Source organism: Platichthys flesus, chromosome 18 (assembly GCF_949316205.1).
Source record: "Platichthys flesus chromosome 18, fPlaFle2.1, whole genome shotgun sequence".
Classification (NCBI taxonomy): Eukaryota; Metazoa; Chordata; class Actinopteri; order Pleuronectiformes; family Pleuronectidae; genus Platichthys; species Platichthys flesus.
The window spans coordinates 10958475-10977941 of NC_084962.1; the positions used below are offsets into that span (position 1 = coordinate 10958475).

A 19467-nucleotide genomic window follows, 5' to 3' on the forward strand; every position below is an offset into this window, starting at 1 on the left:
CAATAGTTAAGAATGTCATGGGTGTGTGTCTGAGACCTGGTAACCATGCTGTAATGTATTCACCCGCTTCAGGAAATACCACCCTGCCCATGATGGCACTTCCTCCCCAACACTTACCCAAACAACCCACTGGCTCTTTTTAACCGCACACACATTTATAACACACACACAGACACACACGCAGGCACACCCACACACACACCTCTGAGGAATGACGAAATGGACTTTTTAGCTTCGGTAACAGCACAGACTGTAGCAGAAAAAACAAGAGGAAACTGGAGCGAGTTTTAAAAAGATTAAAGCTTTTCTACAACAGTGTGTGATGAGGGGATACATAACCTGCTGGCTTCACTCATGAATATCTGTTTGTTAGCAAACACTGCCGATTGCCTTGAGCTGGTTTCAATATCTAACAAACCTGAACCACCGGAGCAGCACCTGCTCACGTCGAGGCCTTTTCCCTGAAAAAGCCAATGTTAGCAGCTCACGGCACCCGACCTACTTCTTGCAGTGTCAGCAAAACGCAGCCGTTAAACAGGAGAAAGTAATTAATCTCACACGGGGATGTGAGTATTCTTCACATTGTCTCTTTGGCTTTGACAGACCCCATTTAGAAGCTATTGTAAGTGAGATATTTAGCACAGTGCCTATGGGACATGTGGCCGCATGCACCATAAGCCTGTCGGTTGTTTCAGAATCGGCGTGTGTATAAAGCGAGGGCTGGATGCTCTGAGATAAGTGTGACAATGCAAAGCTTCTTACAAGGCAATGGCAGAATCCATGGTGTTCTGTGGCTTGATGATAGTGATGGAAACATATGGCCAATCAACGGGAGGCCGGTTAAAATGATGCCAACAAAAGCTCAACGCCAATTGAAGGACCGGAGGGTTTTTTGAGCTGAAGTCTTGTGGACATTACAGACTTTTCTTGCCAAGAGTTAGATGAAAAGGTCGATAACTCTCTTGTGTTTGTATGGTGGGATACATTAAGACTGAAAGCAGAGGGAAACGGCTATCCTGCGTCCACAAATGAAAAGTGACTTCCCAAGCTAATGTTAGCTGCGTTTCTGCGCAACAACTTTCCCCTGGAACAAGGAACTTTTGCAGGAACTCAATTAAGTTCCACATACAATTTTTAACCCACCAAAAAGTGTCTGCTTGGTGGAGTAGTGCTTCACAAATAAACAAGAATTTAGAGAAAGTACTTGTAACACTTAGGAAGCCTCATTGGTCAAGAGTTCAAGCATTTTGGTTGAGCTTGTAAATCTCTGCAATAGCTCGTAAACTCTACTTTGAGTCTGGCTTTTCCGCTGCTTTGAATATGCTTCGTTAATAGCTCTCGTCTTTTTTACGATCTACAGCAGCAAGTTTACTGTTGGTGTTGTAGGGTTGTAGGTTGTTCATATGTCAGCAGGCCAATTTGTCTTATTCCACCTTGTCTTCAGACCTCGGTAGAAGAAAAACTTTTAGTTCCTTTAAATTAAGTTTTCAGGATTAAATGTTCCAGGAACTTCTGTCCAAATGTGGTTGTTGAGAACATAAGGGAGCAGACAACTTGCAGGTACTGCTGTAGGTCAGTGGGCAGAGCCAACCTAGCGGTTTCCCCTGTTTCCAGTCTCTATGTGAGGCTAAGCTAACTCCTCCTCCTTTGGACTATTGGCTATCCCTGTAATGTAGCCTCTGCTGTCTTTTGCAAACTTTGAGCAACCTTGTCTGGCATTTTTCCCCCACAGTTTTCAATGCACAATTCCCCCCCTGCAGGCTACCACTGGAAATCCTAATATATGTATTGGCTTGTATGGCAAAATACAAACATCAGAGTATGATATCCCTTTATCCAATCCACGCGTATCCACATGCTGTCATGGCTACTACTTGAACCATAGTACTAAGAGGAAAACGTATTAAACAGCATCCTGCAGAGCAACCTAGAACACAGACCCTCAGCAAATACACCAGAGCATGTGACAGTATAGACACAATACAACAACGTACAGTCCATCAACAGACAACGTCTCCTGCACCGTATTTAAAACGACTGTACCACACTTCAGCTCCTCAGCAGCTGCGACACAAACAGCCTGGTGTGGCTTCAGGTCCCTTTGTCAGCCTGTGTGCTGCTGTTGTCTAGGAGCCACACAGTCCACAGGAGATGATTGAGTCAAACCCTCCAGACTGCAAGCGCACGTCTCGGGGGGGGGGGGGGGTGGAAACTACCTCTCGGCTTTCATGACTATTTACATATCAAACACTTCACCTGGGGAGGACAAGGTTATGGTTCAGATAGGTCCATTGAATCAACAGTCTCTGTACGCTGCAGCGTTTTACAATCAGACACACACACACACACCTCTCCCTCTCCAGGAGTGTTGCATACTATCCACCAGACTAATGACTCTAAAGCTGCCTCATTGCAGATTCATTGTGTTAAAATGAAAGTGCAGTAACTCAACGACCTCCATCTCCCATACTATACATTTCCACGGAGAAAGTAATGACATACTGAGTTTCTGAATTGCATTCTCCAGTGTCTGTCGAGTGGACAAAATTGAAGCAGACCATTATAGTTGTGGGGTTTGATGGTTTTGTTTAACTGCTGAAATGAGTCATGTGGACAAGATGCACACACAAACCCAAACACAAACACACACTTTCTCCGAGGCGCTTCTCACAGAATCCCCTAGGGAGCTGCCGCTGCCGTTCTGCTATCAAACACCAGAGACAAGAGGATTATTGCACACACACACACACTGCTGACCAACCCTGTTCACTCCAAGGACAGAATAGACGCAGTCTCCCGCACAAAACACACACCGAATTGTTCTAACGTACAGCAACAGTGCCGTGGGATCGGATATGGGTTTGGTTAAAGTCCAATGTTTCACTTCAGGGCCAGATTAATATTCCATTACCACAATCTCAGGGTTCTCAGGTCCTGTCTTTGCCTGTGCCACCTGTGAAGCTGTGGGTTTTCCTGCTCATTTGCTGCTTATTGGTCAGCTCTGACCGTTTTTTGCATTTTATTCCCCTCATCCATCATTTTCATTCAAGTTCATTTTCAGCCTGAGCGTCCCCTCCCCGTATTTGGCGAAGCGTATTTGCCTCAAACGGACAAACGCATCAAGAACACACAGGCGGAATAAAGTGTTCTTACCATTCATGGCTGCAGGTGGAGAGCACGGGCAGAGAGGGAAGTCCTCTACTCAGCTGGCCAGCTCTCAGTCATCTGCAAAGAAAGAGAGAAAGATGTGAGCGTAATTGTGCCGAGTTTGTGGTGTGTGTGCGTGTGTGTTTGTCGCGGGCATGCATGTGTGTGAGTGAAAAATGGGAACAGAAAAGATTGAAATGCGCGCGAGGGCAAGGAAAGATACAAAATAAATCTCATCTCTCTGTTAACAATGCAAGGGGAAGGCGATCACGCTGAGGGTCGACAAGAAAGAGTGAGGGAGGGACAGAGGAGGTGGACATAAAAAAAGAGGAGAGGGGGGGTGGAAGAGAAAGAGAGAGGAGAGGGTGAGGAGAAGAGCAGAGCTACAGACAATGCAGGCAAGAGGAGGACAGGCAGTGGAGGAGAAATGACGGTGGTCAGGGAGGAAGGCAGCTTTCATCCCAATCTGATCTCAGATCACAGACGGCTGCTCCAGACAAAATCTTCTCTAATCTGTCTCTTTATTTATACACTTTGACATTTGGGTTTACATACAAGCACCATGGAATTTGGCCTCATCTTTTTTTAGAAACATAAATATTTATGGGAACATAATAATTTGTCTTAATTAGAAACATACATTTTATTGTTAGTTATATATGTTGTCCTGTGATATTAGTATCAATGTTATAAATAACATGAATATAAATATCAGTCTTGTTAGCATTATAAATATTTGTCAAATCATTTTAAGGATGAATATAGCCTCCTTCTAAGTTGGAATAAAGGTGTTTGTTGTGTTCAGTGATATAAACATTTGTTGTTGTTCATAGAAATATTTGTCTTATTACAAATAACAACATCCTATAATAAGAAAAAATGTTATTTGTCATGGCAGGACTATAAATATTTCTTGTGTTGTGATATAAATATTTGTCTGTGAAAGAATGTAGATATTTTAGTCTTACTAAACATACAAATATTTATATTAATAGGATTATAAATATCTATGCAATTTATAAGGAATATAAACATTTGTATTACAATGTATTTATAATTGGTCTTGAATATTTTCGTTCACTTTTTAGTGCCATACATATGTTTGATAAATCGCACTAGAAAAGGTATAAATCAGCATTTTATTATACACTGTATATTCCCAGATGCATCTGCATTGCATACACTCGGATAACATTCACTAAATGAAAAATGCATGTGCTGAGTGCAGTCTGCAGACCCTGTGAGCTACAGGGAGCTGATGAGATTCCTCTTTTGGATCATTGTCAGTGTCCCAGAAAGAGAAGAGGACAGATGTCATTTCATGTCCTCTTGATTTTTCTATCATTTCTAACATTTTCTATCACTCATGCTTGATACATTTTCAATTAAGATTGTGCCCTTCTCTACGGAGGAACTTTTCATACAATAGGCTCACTAACTAATTATCTAACTATCTAACTAACTAACTATTCATCCATCTATATCTATAGATAACCAGCTAGTTTATTCTCCGCTCTGTTTGCCCTTAGCTCCAAGAAATCACCTCTCTGCTTTCACCAAATCACTCCTTCATTTTTTCACCTCACTCTCCACTCTATCCTCCTCTATTTCTGCTCCGTTATTTCTTATTTATCCCTCATTGGAACCGGCATCCCCTCTTACGGAATTCAAACCCGATTCCCATCAACCCTCGCGTCCGTTCTGCACCTGACACACAATGCACCATCACTGGTTTCACTCTCCTCGTTTGATTTCCTGCAGGGGAGACCTGTGGTGGCTGTCGTATAAATCACTCCCTGTTCACGCGGAAGCTGCCAATTACTTAAAAGCGATGGACCACTCACTGTGGCGTACGCCTGTGCATGCATAAAAATATATTCGCAAGCTCACACACATACATACACACAGCATGGGCAAAAAAACAACACACACAACCAAGCAACAACGATGACACCTCCACGTCCCAAACCATAAATCCATCACTGGAAAAATACACATGACATCACAAAGAAAGGAAACTGTGATGCGAATAATATATTGTAAATTATATTAAAGTAAGGGTTAACTGTGTATTTATCCAGATTCAGTAATCATTGCATCATAAACTGGGTTTTAAAAACTCTATCCAGCCTGAATTCTTGTGAAATGAGACACAGAGTGAGTGTGGAGATGCATCGACTATATTGTGCCCTCACATACCAAAATAAAAATAGTGTCTGCCAAGGATCCCAGCATGCAGTGCTCCACATTATATGCAAAAATTAGCTCTGAGTGACTTTTAATCTGACAGTGACGGCAAGTAATTGCCTAAAAATATGAAATCACTGTAAAATATTTTCTTTTATACGACTGGTTGTCAGCCAACCTAGCTGAAATGCAATAATACAATGCAATGCAATATAACACAGCTGAGCTACATTAAGTCCTGGCTTCATGACGGAGGCTCGGCTTAACTATTCAACGTTGTGCTGATTTTAGAGGATTTAATCTGTGCTGCTGTGAAACTGGGTTGCGTTACAGGGACAAGGGTGGTCCTGTTACTTCCATGACCCAATGAGGGTTGAGTCAATAACAGGGAGTGCAGCTCATACCTCCATCAAGGTTCAACAGTCCCCTGACATACAGTCAAGCTGCTTCAAATTTCACACATGGATATCAGTTGCCTGAACGTGCCTGATTTTTATCATCATTGTCCATGAATAATTGCCTGGGAAAAATTTGTGAAAATATTTGAAAAACTGATTGCACGATGTTAGATAAAAAGACCTATACTGCATCCTTCCTACAACTTTTGCGGAAACCTGTTGAGTTGCTTTTATGTAATTCAGTTTACAAACAAACAAACCAGCAAACAAACAAACAGGGGTGAAAACGTAGCTTCCTTTGCGGACGTATAAAAGAATGCAATGGCAGTGCAAACAGAAAATCATGCAGAAACATTTGAGGAGCAAGTTATTGTTTCCACTAAATATCAGAATACAGATCAGAACAGGTGGTCTGAGGATTTTCCAAACACAAGACTTGCATCTAGAGTTCACTCAGAATTAAATAGAAAAACACATCTAGAGTTTAGAGCAGCGGTTCTGCCTATAGAATCACCTTGTTGATGAGAGAGGTCAGGGAATGATGATCTGACTTATTGTAGCTGACAGAGGAGGCTTTAGTAATTCAGACTTTACAGCTGTGGTGAGCAGAGAAGTATCTCAAAAGGAAACAACAGCAGGAATGGATGGCTACAGCAGAAGAAGACCATGTCTGAGCAGTGAACACAGCATTAATCCAGCCGTGACCCAAAGTGCCAGTCCAAGATGGTGCTGATGGTGCTGGTGTAAGGGATCAATCATCGTTTCCATTGTCACTGACCATGTTCCTCCCTTTATGACCACAGTATCCTAATGGCTACTTCCATGTCACAAAGCAGTAGCTTCTTAAACTAGTTTCATGTCAGTGGTCACCATCTGAATCTCACAGAATTGAGATTTGTAGCATTAAACATTACAACAGAATCTCAAAGGAAAGTTTCCAACATCTGGTGAACAAGCCGACCTGAAGCTGTTTTGAGAGCAAATGGAGGAACTACCCAGAATTTGTGTGATGTTCCTAATAAAGTGATCACACAAAGCAAGGTAGATGTTGTCAGAATATTCAGTGAACCGTTCCTTTACAATATGTCTGAGCTTTGCAGCTACACATACAGTATTTGTATCTCCTGAATGTGCGCGGCTTACCCTTCTGAAAGCAAACACTCGGTATGATCCGCCCTCATACAACAAACACGACTGCACCCTGAGGTGTGTGTGCGGCCTCAAATACAAGACATTATCTCCTATTGGCTTTGTTGTTCAAACAGGACACATCCTGGATAAAGAGCAACACAACAAGTCACAGAGGACGACAACACCGACTCCACCGCCACCTCTACAGGTGCTCAATACCCTCATGGCTCTCAAAATGCCCAAGGAGAGCTGGAAGGAACGCGAGCGTTAAATGTCGTTACGCGTTTCCGATTTGATTTGGCTTGCAGCTCACTCTGGCTCGATATGACAGATGTAATGTTGCAGAGCGATATCGGAAAAGCAATCAATCCCACAGTGCGGACAGCTCACCCCCAACATCTCAATGATACTCCAAGTGAAGTCAGCCCTGATCCAACCACTGAACAGCAGTCGGAGTACACCTTATCTGATTTGTTTGTTGGCTGATTAAAAAGCAAACCAATTTGAGGTGTGTGTATATTTGATTGGATTTGTTATTCAGTGTTATGAACTGTGCCGAGGAAGTTGTGTTTTTGTTTCAAACTGCTGGAGAGATTAACACAGAACTCGTTGGAAGGATTCAGTTTGGTTCAGGAGAGAACCCCTCTTAAACCTACGAGGAACAATTTTCAATATATTATCAATGATGTGTGGCTTTGCTCAGAGCTATAGAGCTCCAGTAAAGAGGGCATTAGAAGTGAAACCTTAATGAATCAGGAATTCTGCATGGACAGCGGAAAAATTATCTTCCCCTCTCTGTGTAACTTGTGGCCCCTGATTTAGAAAAATCAGAGACCCACCACTGATCATGAACTTGCGTACTTTACCATGGCTCTATCAGTCTATTGCACTGACATAGCAAATCATCTGGGGACAACAATAAGCCTGAAATTCGTCCCCCATCCATCTCTTGTGATGTCACTGTTGCGGTGGCAGCCACCAAAGTGAAGTTTCCCCCCCGACATAGACGGCGTATTGATGTGGAGAAACGCCACACGTTGCACTTTTCAAGTTTCTGATTGGAGGAACAGTGTGAGTCACTATCCGGGCCAGCCGCCTGCTGACCCACAGCACCGAGGCAGAAAATGAATCAAAGAACCTTTGACTCTGCCCTGCATGCTGATTGACACCTGTGTGCACCGTGCTGCACCGAGTCGGATGTGCATGTCAATGCGTCGGCCTGTGTGTGTGAGTGTGTGTCACATACACACACACACTCACACACACAGAGGGGCACTCTGTTCTGGCAGACACAGCCCAGGAAGCTTTGCTGAGCCCGAGGAGGAAGAAAGAAGCCTGTGTGTGTGTGTGTGTGTGTGTGTGTGTGTATGTGTGCTTGTATTTTCCTGCTCATTCACAACAGCACAGAGGCGCGCGCACACACACACACACACACACACACACACACACACACACACACACACACACACACACACACACACACACACACACACACACACACACACACACACACACACACACACACACACACACACACACACACACACACACACACACACACACACACACACACACACACACACACACACACACACACACACACACACACACACACACACACACACACACACACACACTTTCCTGTATTGTGCTGCAGGTGAAAATCAGGACGCTTCCCCCAGAAAGAATTATTCTTATATCCATCCTTTTTATGTGGGTCACCTCGAGCAATGATACTCCCCTCCCCCATCTTTTAAACGCACACTCAGCACCAGCTCCGACCTCAGAGTCTCTAACCTGTGTCACTTCAGCACAAGAACTTTACTCTGGACCCCAAAAATAAAACTGTCACAGACGGATTCATCTCCATGAAACTGTGACTGTCACGTAAACATATACCCTGTATGACCTTTGGCTCACACTTCCAGTATGAAGATGATTGTTTATGTTCGTGTCACTCTGTGTGTGTCTCTCTGTGTGTGTGTGTGTGTGTGTGTGTGTGATGTAATTCTTTGTTTCTTGGCAGGTGGATATGCAACAGACCCTGGGATCAGGCCAGGTGCCATATGAACTACTGTTTAAATGGACTTTGCCACTTCAGCAAAGAAAACCTCCTGTTTTTCACTAAAGCAGCAGAGCACACACACACACAAACACACACTCACTCTCACGTACACACACACACACCCTCACACACACAGAAGCGCACAAAGCAATCTCTATAAGTAGTCTATACTGCAGTGAATGAACACAAGCATACATAAACAGCTACACCGGGTGTCCCAGACGTTAATATAAAACTGCTCTGATGTCTGGAAAAACGTTTCCACAGCAAACACACAAAAACTGGAGGGAGTGAGATAACAACTGCACCTGATAAGGCTCCGAACAGGAGGGGCTCATGCTCCTATTACGTTTTCCATGCTTTACAGAGATATGGCTTTAAACCCGAGTGGGTATTTGGACATTAAAAATTATATATAGATGTCACACAATATACAGGATGTGGACAAAAATGGCATAAAGATTAAAAAAAAAAATCAATAATTATCACTATAAAAGTCACATTATTTAATGTTTATCACAAATATGAGGTTAGAACATTTAGGCCAATCCTCACTATGCTCCCACAATGCGCAGGCAGGATATAGACATACAGTACATATATAGAAATTCTGTGATATTGCTACAGATGAAAAATCCTATTGTGATGATTATTGTTGTTTATATTAATTCGCCCAGTCCAACTGCAAACTATTTTAAGGAGAAGCTAAGTTCGATCTTATACTTATCTGACCCATATGGGGGGGGGGGGGGGGGGGGGAATCCAGAAATTACACGACTATGTCATCATTTGGCAACCACAAGTAGACATTTAGAAACTGAAGATAGGAATATGCTGAATGTTTGAACACTTGTTTAACATCTGGGGTTATTTTTCTAAGGCAAAAACCAATATTGATACACACGTCTGCTTTAAAATCCATATTTTAAACCTCAAAGAAACATCCTCCCAATGATGACCTCACCACACATTCAAGACACCTGACGCTCTCTTGACAACACAGGGGAAATGAGTGGCCCATCTTCCTCGATTTGGTCACTTATTATGAATGTCTCTTTAACCTAAGTCAGACTAGTCATTTGAAACTGAATATTCTGAAAACCCTTTTCTTCCCAGTCTCTATTGGTTTTTCTTCCCCTGACTAGAAGACAAGAGGCTGGATCTCACTCCGGCAGCTTCAGGATATCCACAGATTTGAAGGGGCAGTCAAACACTGATCACACCTTGAGCTGCAGCCAGTGGAGCCCCAGTGCCCGTGTTGCTACGCTGCACAGCCGACCTGTGTGAAGGTGATGGTTTTAATGGAGCAGCGCGTGACTCTTACCTGCATTTACTTCGGATCCGAGCCGCATTCACGTGGATTCTGTTCATTTACCTGTTGCGGTGGAGCAGCTGAGATCCGACATCCAGGCTGTTAAACCACCTCACTGCTTCTTCTGCTGCTGAGGAGGAGGAGGAGGAGGAGGAGGAAGAGGAGGAGAGGATCCTGCAGCCAGGGCGGTGTGCTCTGGGAATGGGCGTGTCTCTCTCCACACGGGAAATCAAGCTAATCATTGTTTCACAAATTACTTCCGGTTGTCTTTTCCAAAATAAGACGCTCAGGCTCCAGCGACATCAACAGTTTTATAGCTAGATGGATGGATAGATAGAAAGGTAGGGGGATAGAGAAATTGAAATGTAGGTGGATGGATAGATTGAAAAGTAGGTGGATGGATGGATGGATTTAACCAACCTGCCCATACAGTGTATTCACATCAAATATTCACTTTCCCTTGTACTTTAGGCCTTTATTTTGAAGGCACGTTCACTTATCTGAACATCAGTTGATTTGATCATATTCAACACCAGCATGTCCAAAGTTAAATATTTCTGTAATATGAAATAGTATTTTATACTGTAGATGAAAAACTACCTTTAAAGGCGTGAGTAGGTCAGTCACCTGTGAAGACCAGCATCATTAACCCCTGAACCAGCGCGGTGAAATTATGATTATAATGAAAAATTAAATATAAAATTAAATATAAAAGTTAAAATTAAATTAAATTAAATAAAAAAAATAAAAAATAAATGCGCGCGCACATCCTGCGCAGAAGCCCATTGCGCACATCCTGCGCAGAAGCCTAGCCTACTGCGCATTTTTTCCCCCTGTTTTTATATAGAATTAATTTAAATTTACATAGTGTAATATATTTTGCAACTAATAGGAGATATCCTGCCAATTTCAAAAATTCAGTTTATTGCCAGCTTGAAGATGGGAAAGTGTAGGATTCGAACCCAGGTCCTTCTTGTTGAAGAACTAACGCTCTACCGACTAGATCACATTGCCTGATGATGATGCGAGGATCTAGGCACTTCAAGTCTATGAACAAATTACCGTGTGCGTGTGTCCGTGTCATTTTATGCTGCTTTTGATAAACACGTCAGAGAAAATATGTTCTACTTTACTACATATATTTGACAGCCTTACTTTAAAAGTTACTTTTATATTTTTGACTTTTAGATACTGGATGATTTAACATACTTTTCTAGCCTTCTCTTAAGACGCCTTACAAGAAACACAGTCTGCTGTGATGACCTGAAGCTGCCCCCTGCTGGCTGCTGGGTTCCTCTGCTGCTCTTGCTTGGTTTGTGCAGCTTGTGATTAACCGGAGTTGTCCATAAAAGAAAATCTTAAATATCCTTCAAGGGCAATTTCAAGGGCCAGTTCATCGTTCTCATAAAAGTGAAAGGTCAATGAACGCATTCTTTTGCGTTTGTTCATGCACAACACTGTTATTAGTTTAATAAATATTATTGGAAAAATAAATTTAACTGAGCCACTAGAGTTTATTTCAGAACAGAAAACAATCGAGCCACTTAAATGCAATGAACCTGAAGTCAATCACTCGAGGGGGAAACTTAAATATTCACTCAGTTGAATAAATCAGAAAAAAAAGGACAAAATATAGCAAATTAGGTTTCCAGTTCATGAAAGGCCTTTAAGTGCAAATAATAAATCTATGTTGGGAGGAGAAATAAAAGAAAAACCTATAAATATACATTTGATGCAAGTTACTTATAAGTTATGTTTGTGTTTGTACGTCTGAGTGGACACCAAACTTAAAATATTACTTTAGTGGCTCGTTTGCACAAAGATTCAGCATCATGTCACTGAAACATGTGAAAATGTACAATTTCCTTAATCCTGTATCTGCAGCCTGTAGTGTTAGTGCTGGAGGGGGGGGTTGTTCAGAAGGCTTTGAAAAGCTGGTTTGGCATGTATCCTAATTGCAGGAAGGAAGATTGGGCTTCTCTCTCCAGGTTAGCCAGTTCCTGGACAGTTGGAGCGAGCGCGTCCACATGACCCTTGTAGCTTCCACCTACAGAGGAGCAATAGGTTGATGGTCAAGCTCAACAACAACAATTATGAGTATTATTAGAATATACAGAGTTTTACAGTTTTATAATGCCATTTTACATGGGTTAAAAAACAAATTAATTTAAAAACTAAATAGACATTTTAATCAGGAAATATAATGTAAGGACTATACAGCTCATTACAGTCGATATTCAGTCACTATTCTTGCAGTTAAGTCATGTAAGAGTTCTTGGTGCTCATACCTGTCAATTTCCTGCGCTGACCATACGAGACCTTTCCATCGAACTCATCCAACGGTACTTTAATGTCCGGCTCACACTGGGTGATGGTGCACTTCAGGTGCTCCTCAATGTCTGACAGGAGCTGTGATCAGGGAGAAGGAGGGGAGATGTCTCAACGAGGATTAAGAGTGCACAAAGAGCGGGTTGTGACGTCATGTAAGCCGCTTTCAGGCATGACCTTCAGAAATTGTCCAGTTCGGACTTTCCCAAGAATTTATCTTTTACATGTGAAGACCGCAGCAGAAAGCTTGCAGGGTCAGAGGTGTTTACAACAACAGGAACATGTCTGCCTCCATCTTTCTATACCTCTTTCTCCTGGTACCAGATGGTGCAACCGCCCTCGTCCTTCAGTCGGGTGTTGTAGCAGCCTCGGCCCCGGTTCGTGCAAACGTGGTACCACACCTGCACACATGGAGAGATGCATTGAGGTCAAGTCAACTGACAATCATTTAAAAAAAGTCTATGTTTAGTTTAAATTAAGAGTCTGTACTTCTACCAGTCTACCTACCTTCTCTTTTTCCATAGCAACTAAGGAGATGGCCAGTCCCATTCTGTGGGTTGAAGGGAAATGAAAATATTAAGATTTCAGGTCGCAGTGAGGATGAATTTGATCGTTTCCGTGTGGTTCTACAAACACAGACTGCACGATAAGACAATAGTAAAATGAATAAGTGCAACTCATTCATAAAATCTACCTCTCAGCTCTACCAACTCTTCCGATACGATGGACATAGTTCTGCTTCTCATCTGGCAGCGTGACGTTGATCACTGGAGAAGAAAAGATGAACGTTGTGAGAACAAGTGGCAGAGAGAGGACTTGCATTTGCCAAGAAATCCAAAGATAAATAAGCATTTGAAAGGGTATGTCAAAAAATTAATGAAAAGAGTTTTAACTCTTATTGTAAAAGTCTGAAGCATTCCTCTTACCGTAAGGAACTCCGTGGATGTCAATTCCTCTGGCGGCTACATCCGTGCAGACCAGCAGTCTCACCTCTTTTTTCTGAAAGATACAAAGATAACTTAAAATACAGGAAAGCTCATTAAACTTTGTCAAAGAGTAGCGGTGTGTTTTCCTTCTCTCACCTTGAAACGCTCCAGGTTAGTTTTCCGCTCGTTGGGCTTGCGATCGCCATGGAGACAAACACAAGACAGCTGGTGGGTTTTACTGTCTGGACCTGAAGACAAGAATTTGTGAAAGGGGGGGGGGGGGAAGTATTGTATTTAATGTGTAAACGTTACTTGATTGTAATGTGTGGGTACACAAGTATAGATAAAGCTCCTGTTCAGGCCTGGTGTCAACGTCTGTCTCTGGTGACCTGATAACAAGAGGACAGACCAGCTCTGCATGTGGTGATTGGATCAACAATGCATCCCGGTAGCATCTACTTGTGACTGACATGAGACTGATGTTACCAGGTCTGAGGAGCCTCAAAAGCAGTTCTTCCTCCTACCTCCTCCTTGCTGGATGAAGTACTGTTCCATGTTGTCGCAGTCGATCTTGGTGCGACAGAAGATTATGGCCTGGTCCATCTTGTGCTCTTTAATGGCGCGCACCGTGTACTCGCCCTTCAGCAGCTTGATCGCCTCGGACCACATTTCTGAAACACAAAAACACATTTGTTGTTACTGAAGGCTCGATTGAACATCAGCATTTTTATATATAGCACAACTTAACTCCCTGTGAAGTTCATTTAATAGGAGAGGTCGTTCAAAAGCTTGACGTCACATGTTTTATTACAGTGATAAAATCAAACAGTCCAAAATCTGCTCCTACCTGCAGAATTGGCTCCTGCTCTGGTGTTATCTTTGGCATGGACTTCATCAGTCTAACCAAAGAAAAACAGATAAAAGAGGAAACGCTGGGTCAACACAATCATCTGCACCAACAGAAAGACATGCCAACCAAACACAAGCTTGTGGCACTTACCCGGATGTGGTTCTTTCCCAGTCGCTCCCACAGCCGATCGGTCTTAGGATTGACAGGCACCACCACGTGATGGACCGTCTCTGGGATGGAGTCCTCGCCCTTCAGGTCCACCCATGTGGGGAAGTGCATGATGCGCTCGGACAACTTCTTCACGTCAAAGGAATGCAGAGTGGCGGAGCACACTATCACCTGGGGGGGAGGGGGGAGAAATAAAACAGAAAAAGTGCTGCAATCACCTTCATAAATTATTTTGAAAAAAAAGAAAATATTTTTGGTGGATTTCCCAGCTCTTTAAATTCTACAGCTTGAAGTTGGAAATGAAACACACTCTTGGGATTATTGTTACTAAAATAAAATATGTAGATTAATGGGCAACTTTGTTAACTGGCCAGACAGAGTTGTCGAAATATTAATCTGATCCATCTGTAGCTCCCATTTAAAAACATGGAAAATGGATTATGCCTTTACAGTGAAATATTTGTTGTAACAAATGCAACCTTATCCAGTGTTACCTGCAGTCTCTTGCCATCAGAGGTGACCTGCGGGATTTGGTTATGGACCCTGTTGATAAAATCTGTATATCCTGCTGAGAGGAGGCCATCCTGAGGACACACAGAATCCAAACACATTGTTATTGGCATCGGGGATAGTGAGGCTTTACACACTAACCATTAAAAGTGTATTCGAACATTATCGGCCGTGACAATCTGTGGATCTGATGAAACATAAATCTTTAAAGTGCAGCAGATTTGTTGAACCTACACACTCGTCCAGGACAAGGAAGCGGACTTGGGACAGAACGAGTTTCCCAGTGGAAATGAGGTCGTCCAGTCGGCCGGGCGTTCCCACCACGATGTCAATCTGATGAACCACGAGGCGAAGACATAACACAGGGAGAGGCAGAGAGAGGTGAAGATTAATGACGAGCGACGGAGATTTTTTTTTTTAATAAGAAGTGTTTGGAAACGTGACATCTCACATACCCCCTGTTCGAGAGCAGCCAGCTGATCCTTGGCAGGCACACCACCGATCACCAGCAGTTCCCTGCAGTGACAGGGGGGGTTAAATTAAACAGTGAGCACTGACTCCATCTGCTGGTATCAAATTGGTATTACAACTGTATCTATAAATGCAGACAAATGTAGTGCACGATGAAACAGCACAACACAGTGGAACACAAAAGGAATCAGGTTTGTGTCGACCAGTGTCTGAGGCAGCTCTGTATAACCTACCTGAGTTTTGGGTTTTCTACATATTTCTGAAAGTTTTTGACAACGTTGAGAGTTTGCTCTGCTAATTCTTTGGACGGCTCGATGATCAGGGCTTTGGGTGCATTGGAGGAGGATTTCACCTGACTGACTTTAGCACTGCCTGCAAAGGAAGACAAGGGACAGATACTCAATAAAGGAATCGATCAGTGTCGTCTTTTTGGTGGTGATTCTTCTCAAAAGGAGATTTTGTGATTTGTGTGTTAAAAATGTGAACAGAAAATGGGATTTTATTGTGAAGGGTTTTCACTTCAATGTCAAATGATCAGTGATACTTTTAAAGGTTATATTGGTGTGTGTGTGTGTCTTGTCCACAGACCTGCCTGAGAGGATTTGACGCAGTGGCCCTCTGGTGCCTGATCCAGGGCAACGAACCCACTTTTTGGGGCGTTTTTAAAGCTCTCTCCGCCAAAGTTGAACCTAAGCTCTGCATTCTGGCACAAAATAAAAGACGCCATTTTTATAGTGTTTAACGCAGTCGTTATTTTTTCCAACCTGACATTTGAATGGTTCTGTTGTGTTACCTTAAGCACACAGGAGGCAAAGAAGCTCTGACTCCTCAGATTCTGAGGGATCTCAAAAGCCACACCGAGGTCGTTACCTGCAAAAAGAAACCAGCGATAAAAAAGGGAAAAGAACTATAAGCTTTTTTATTTACTTATAACTACAGATTAATAACTAAATAAAAAAAAAAATGAAAAGAACCCCTGAGAACCCACCATTTTTAGAGAAGGACATTTGACTGTTGTCCAGATCCAGGTAGCATCCAATAGTATCATGCATGGTAAACTCCTGCAAAGGCGCAAGATAACAAAGAGAGAATTCGTTTTTAAGATATAAATTATCCTCATTTTTGCACACAAATCTAAACACAATGATCGTCCATCAACTGTTACCTCTCCGTAACTGTCAAACTGCTTGTTGTTGGACTTCTTTCCAGTTCCTCCAAAACCAAAGCCATATTTATCAGTTCCTGTAGAGAAAGGATTTTATGAGTGGTCTATTGAAAAACATTATTTTAGCTGACACACTTCACAGCAGTAAAGTAGAAGAGCTTACCCAGGTCCAGTGCTGCCTGACTGGTGGACCAGCCGATCCGGCACAGACCTTGATCGTGACAGGCCACCTCATAATAGTACTTCCCTGGACAACAAAACACACAAACAAGGATAGGTCACTTTAACAAATGGAAGCTATGATCTTTCGATTTTCCTTAAGAAATACATTGTTTGGATTTTGTTTAGGAAAAAAAAGTGCATTACATACCTTTGGTTACACCTTTTGTAGAGCGGCAGCCATGCCACTCTTTAAACTCTCTGCTCTGGCAGCACAGTCCATCTGCCCCGATTGCTTGAAGGGTAAAAACACAAGGTGACATTGAGGAGAGGCGACACGAGCGCAAAGCTGGACTACATGCAATTGGACTTGCAACAGGTTGGACTGTCCTGCAGTGCTCGGTTACAAAACCACCTGTTTGATTTCCTGCTCTTACCGAAGGCTGTACTGCGGTCGTAAGGATTCATCTGCCAGTTGTTGAAAACTGAAAAAAAAAAAAAGAGAGCACATTTTAGCTGCTCCACTCATCACAGACTGTAAACAGACAGGTCACTGATACTGCAGGTGATCTCACTTGCTCCTCCGGACTTGACGGAGGCTCGGCCCTTCTTGCCCTCCTGCTCGTCCTTCAGGGTCTCGTACACAATCTGGATCACTGGGATGCTGAAGGCCTGGAGGTGAGAACAGTGACGAGAGTGACACTTCAGCTTTTTATGCCACTTGATCAGATGATTAAATTCTAATTCACTAACAATTAAACCATATTTTTATCATAACCACGAGTCTGACAGAGCTCAAATGGGATGGTTACACAACTGTGTCTTTAAATTATTGTGATTTGGCCCACAAAATGTTGCTTAATTGGAAACCTTTTATTTGAGTTCATTTATCTTTTTGCCATGGATGCTTGTGAAGCCCTTTGTCACTTTGTTTAGATAAGTGCCTCACAAATAAAGTTAGGATTTGTATTATTAATATTAAATGCAAACTGCACAGGTTAAGTTGTATTCTAGATTTGCGTGGCTCTGATGTACTTACCCCTGTTTTACCGCTGCCGGTTTCTGCAGCCTGAAAGAAAGAAAGAAAGAAAGGAGAATAAGGGTTTAAGAGTTGCACTGTGGAAAGTCAAGTGTCTGAAACAAGGAGTCAAAAGAGTTCAACCTGACCATGAGCACATCTCCTCCACCGAGGATGAGAGGGATAGACTCAGCCTGGATGTCAGTAGGCAGCCTGAAACCCAACGATTACAATCAATCAGATAACATGTGATATATAATCATTATATAACAACACTGATTGTACAAGTTCAGCCTGCGTCACTTACAGCCATTCCATCTCCTCCACAGCCTGCGCGATTTCAGGCATGACGCCCATTTCTGTTCAAGAAAAGTCAAATCAAACAACTCAATAATCAGCCCAAGTCTTTTAAGTAGTTTCGCGTTTGAGTCAAATATGAACGCGACGCCATGCTGATGAATTTAAGGGAGATTTCTTACCACCAAACGCAGCCATTGCTTCTGTTACTGCGAATACACCACCACCGGAAGCAACGTGTTCACAGATAGCGGCTCGGTGCAGCTTGTAAAGAGGGACGGTTCCCTCAAACATTGGTTCCGGGTTGCAATCTATCCCTTAATAGACTTTGCACCATAGACGCTTAAGCTTGTGCGGTCACTTGTGCAGTAAATTTTAATCATATTAAATGTTTCGCCAAGTAAAGACGTCAAATCCCTTTTTTATTGAATAACTACAGTTTTTTAGCGCGGTTCCCCTGATGTATTTTGTCCCCTGCCGACCACCGTGGACTTTTGACAGCTGCACCAGGTAAACATGGCCGAACAGAGCCTGATTGACAGCGAAGAGGAAAACATTTTATACGACCTACTGGTTATTACCGAATGGCCGCCAGAGACGGACACTCAGGTGAGTCGCACTTTACTTCTCCTCCATTTCCAACCCGCCGTGGGAGTCTTGCGTTGATGGTTTATTTGTAAAATATGGCCACGGAAAGTTGACCAGCATCAGCCGCGCAAAGCCACGTAGCAACCGTAACTTTTCTACACAATCAAATCCTCACGTTCTCATCACGTGTCTTGTTGTGGTGAAGCTCTCGTGTTGGTAAATAAAATAGTTTTTAAAGGACAGAATCCACATGTCGCCTCGGTCAGCCTCTCTGACAGGAATGTACCCACAAGGATGAAATAGATCCATGGAGCCTTTAATTTCAAATCCACGTTTAGTTACTGTAACTGTATTTGTTTGAGGAACGAGGAGATGAGTGTTGAACTAACCTGTGACATTTTCCAACACGCGCAGGTGCGAGGCAACAAGGAGCACAACACGTCACTCGTGGCTAAAGCTGTGACAGGTAAGTTGTCTGTCTGCTCTCAGCTACTGACCGGGGCCGCGACTCTTTACAGGCTGTTGGGATCGCACCTAACTTCTGCAAACCATTAAAGCCACAATGTGAAGGTGTCTATGTGTAGCTTGCATGGATTATAGTCTCCTGCTTTAAGTGGAGGGCTGGCAACAGGCAGTAAATGTATTTATAGAGAGTTTCCAGAAGATTATTTTAACTCACATATGCATCTAGTTCCTGCAGCTCAACGCACAAAAAGAAATCCCATGCAAAAAAAGTCACCCCATGTG

At 42.7% G+C, this 19467-nt stretch overlaps 3 protein-coding genes across 7 annotated transcripts in view; 1 reads left to right on the forward strand and 2 right to left on the reverse strand.

Annotated features, from left to right (window-relative positions):
• The window catches only part of LOC133973133 (intersectin-2-like), a 36536-nt gene extending 26150 nt beyond the window's left edge, over window positions 1-10386 (reverse strand). For 3 of the 5 annotated variants that reach the window (XM_062410790.1, XM_062410788.1, XM_062410789.1), the window contains exons 1-2: window positions 10253-10377; window positions 3154-3225 (exon numbers count right to left, since the gene is read on the reverse strand). In XM_062410790.1, coding sequence (XP_062266774.1) covers window positions 3154-3160 — 7 coding nt within the window. In that variant the 5' untranslated portion in view covers window positions 3161-3225; window positions 10253-10377. Of the gene's footprint in view, window positions 1-3153; window positions 3226-10252 lie in introns of all 5 variants that reach the window. The other 2 variants (XM_062410787.1, XM_062410786.1) reach the window with 2 other exon arrangements.
• Window positions 10387-11734: 1348 nt separating this feature from the next.
• ddx1 (DEAD (Asp-Glu-Ala-Asp) box helicase 1) lies at window positions 11735-18422 on the reverse strand. Its single transcript, XM_062411840.1, has 26 exons — window positions 18315-18422; window positions 18143-18194; window positions 17985-18048; window positions 17857-17886; window positions 17393-17489; window positions 17255-17302; window positions 17029-17112; window positions 16822-16905; window positions 16659-16735; window positions 16482-16554; window positions 16287-16363; window positions 16082-16196; window positions 15727-15865; window positions 15478-15538; window positions 15257-15355; window positions 15007-15096; window positions 14495-14683; window positions 14342-14393; window positions 14019-14165; window positions 13651-13742; window positions 13495-13567; window positions 13263-13335; window positions 13076-13118; window positions 12874-12969; window positions 12529-12649; window positions 11735-12287 (listed from the first exon to the last, which is right to left on the reverse strand). Exons 1-26 carry the CDS (start codon window positions 18328-18330, stop codon window positions 12157-12159), a joined length of 2223 nt encoding a protein of 740 aa, XP_062267824.1. The 5' UTR covers window positions 18331-18422; the 3' UTR covers window positions 11735-12156.
• Window positions 18423-18642: 220 nt separating this feature from the next.
• nbas (NBAS subunit of NRZ tethering complex) overlaps window positions 18643-19467 on the forward strand; it is a 145421-nt gene continuing 144596 nt past the window's right edge. Inside the window, exons 1-2 of the mRNA XM_062411298.1 lie at window positions 18643-18741; window positions 19135-19186. Coding sequence (XP_062267282.1) covers window positions 18649-18741; window positions 19135-19186 — 145 coding nt within the window. The 5' untranslated portion in view covers window positions 18643-18648. The remainder of the gene's footprint in view (window positions 18742-19134; window positions 19187-19467) is intronic.

Excerpts from the sequence above, each read along its gene's own strand:
- ddx1 (XM_062411840.1), bottom strand. Across the intron at positions 15,097-15,256 it reads TCCTTGTCCTGGACGAGTGT|GATGGCCTCCTCTCAGCAGG; the intron begins GTAGGTTCAACA and ends GTGTGTCCTCAG. Across the intron at positions 13,336-13,494 it reads CATCCACGGAGTTCCTTACG|TGATCAACGTCACGCTGCCA; the intron begins GTAAGAGGAATG and ends TTTCTTCTCCAG.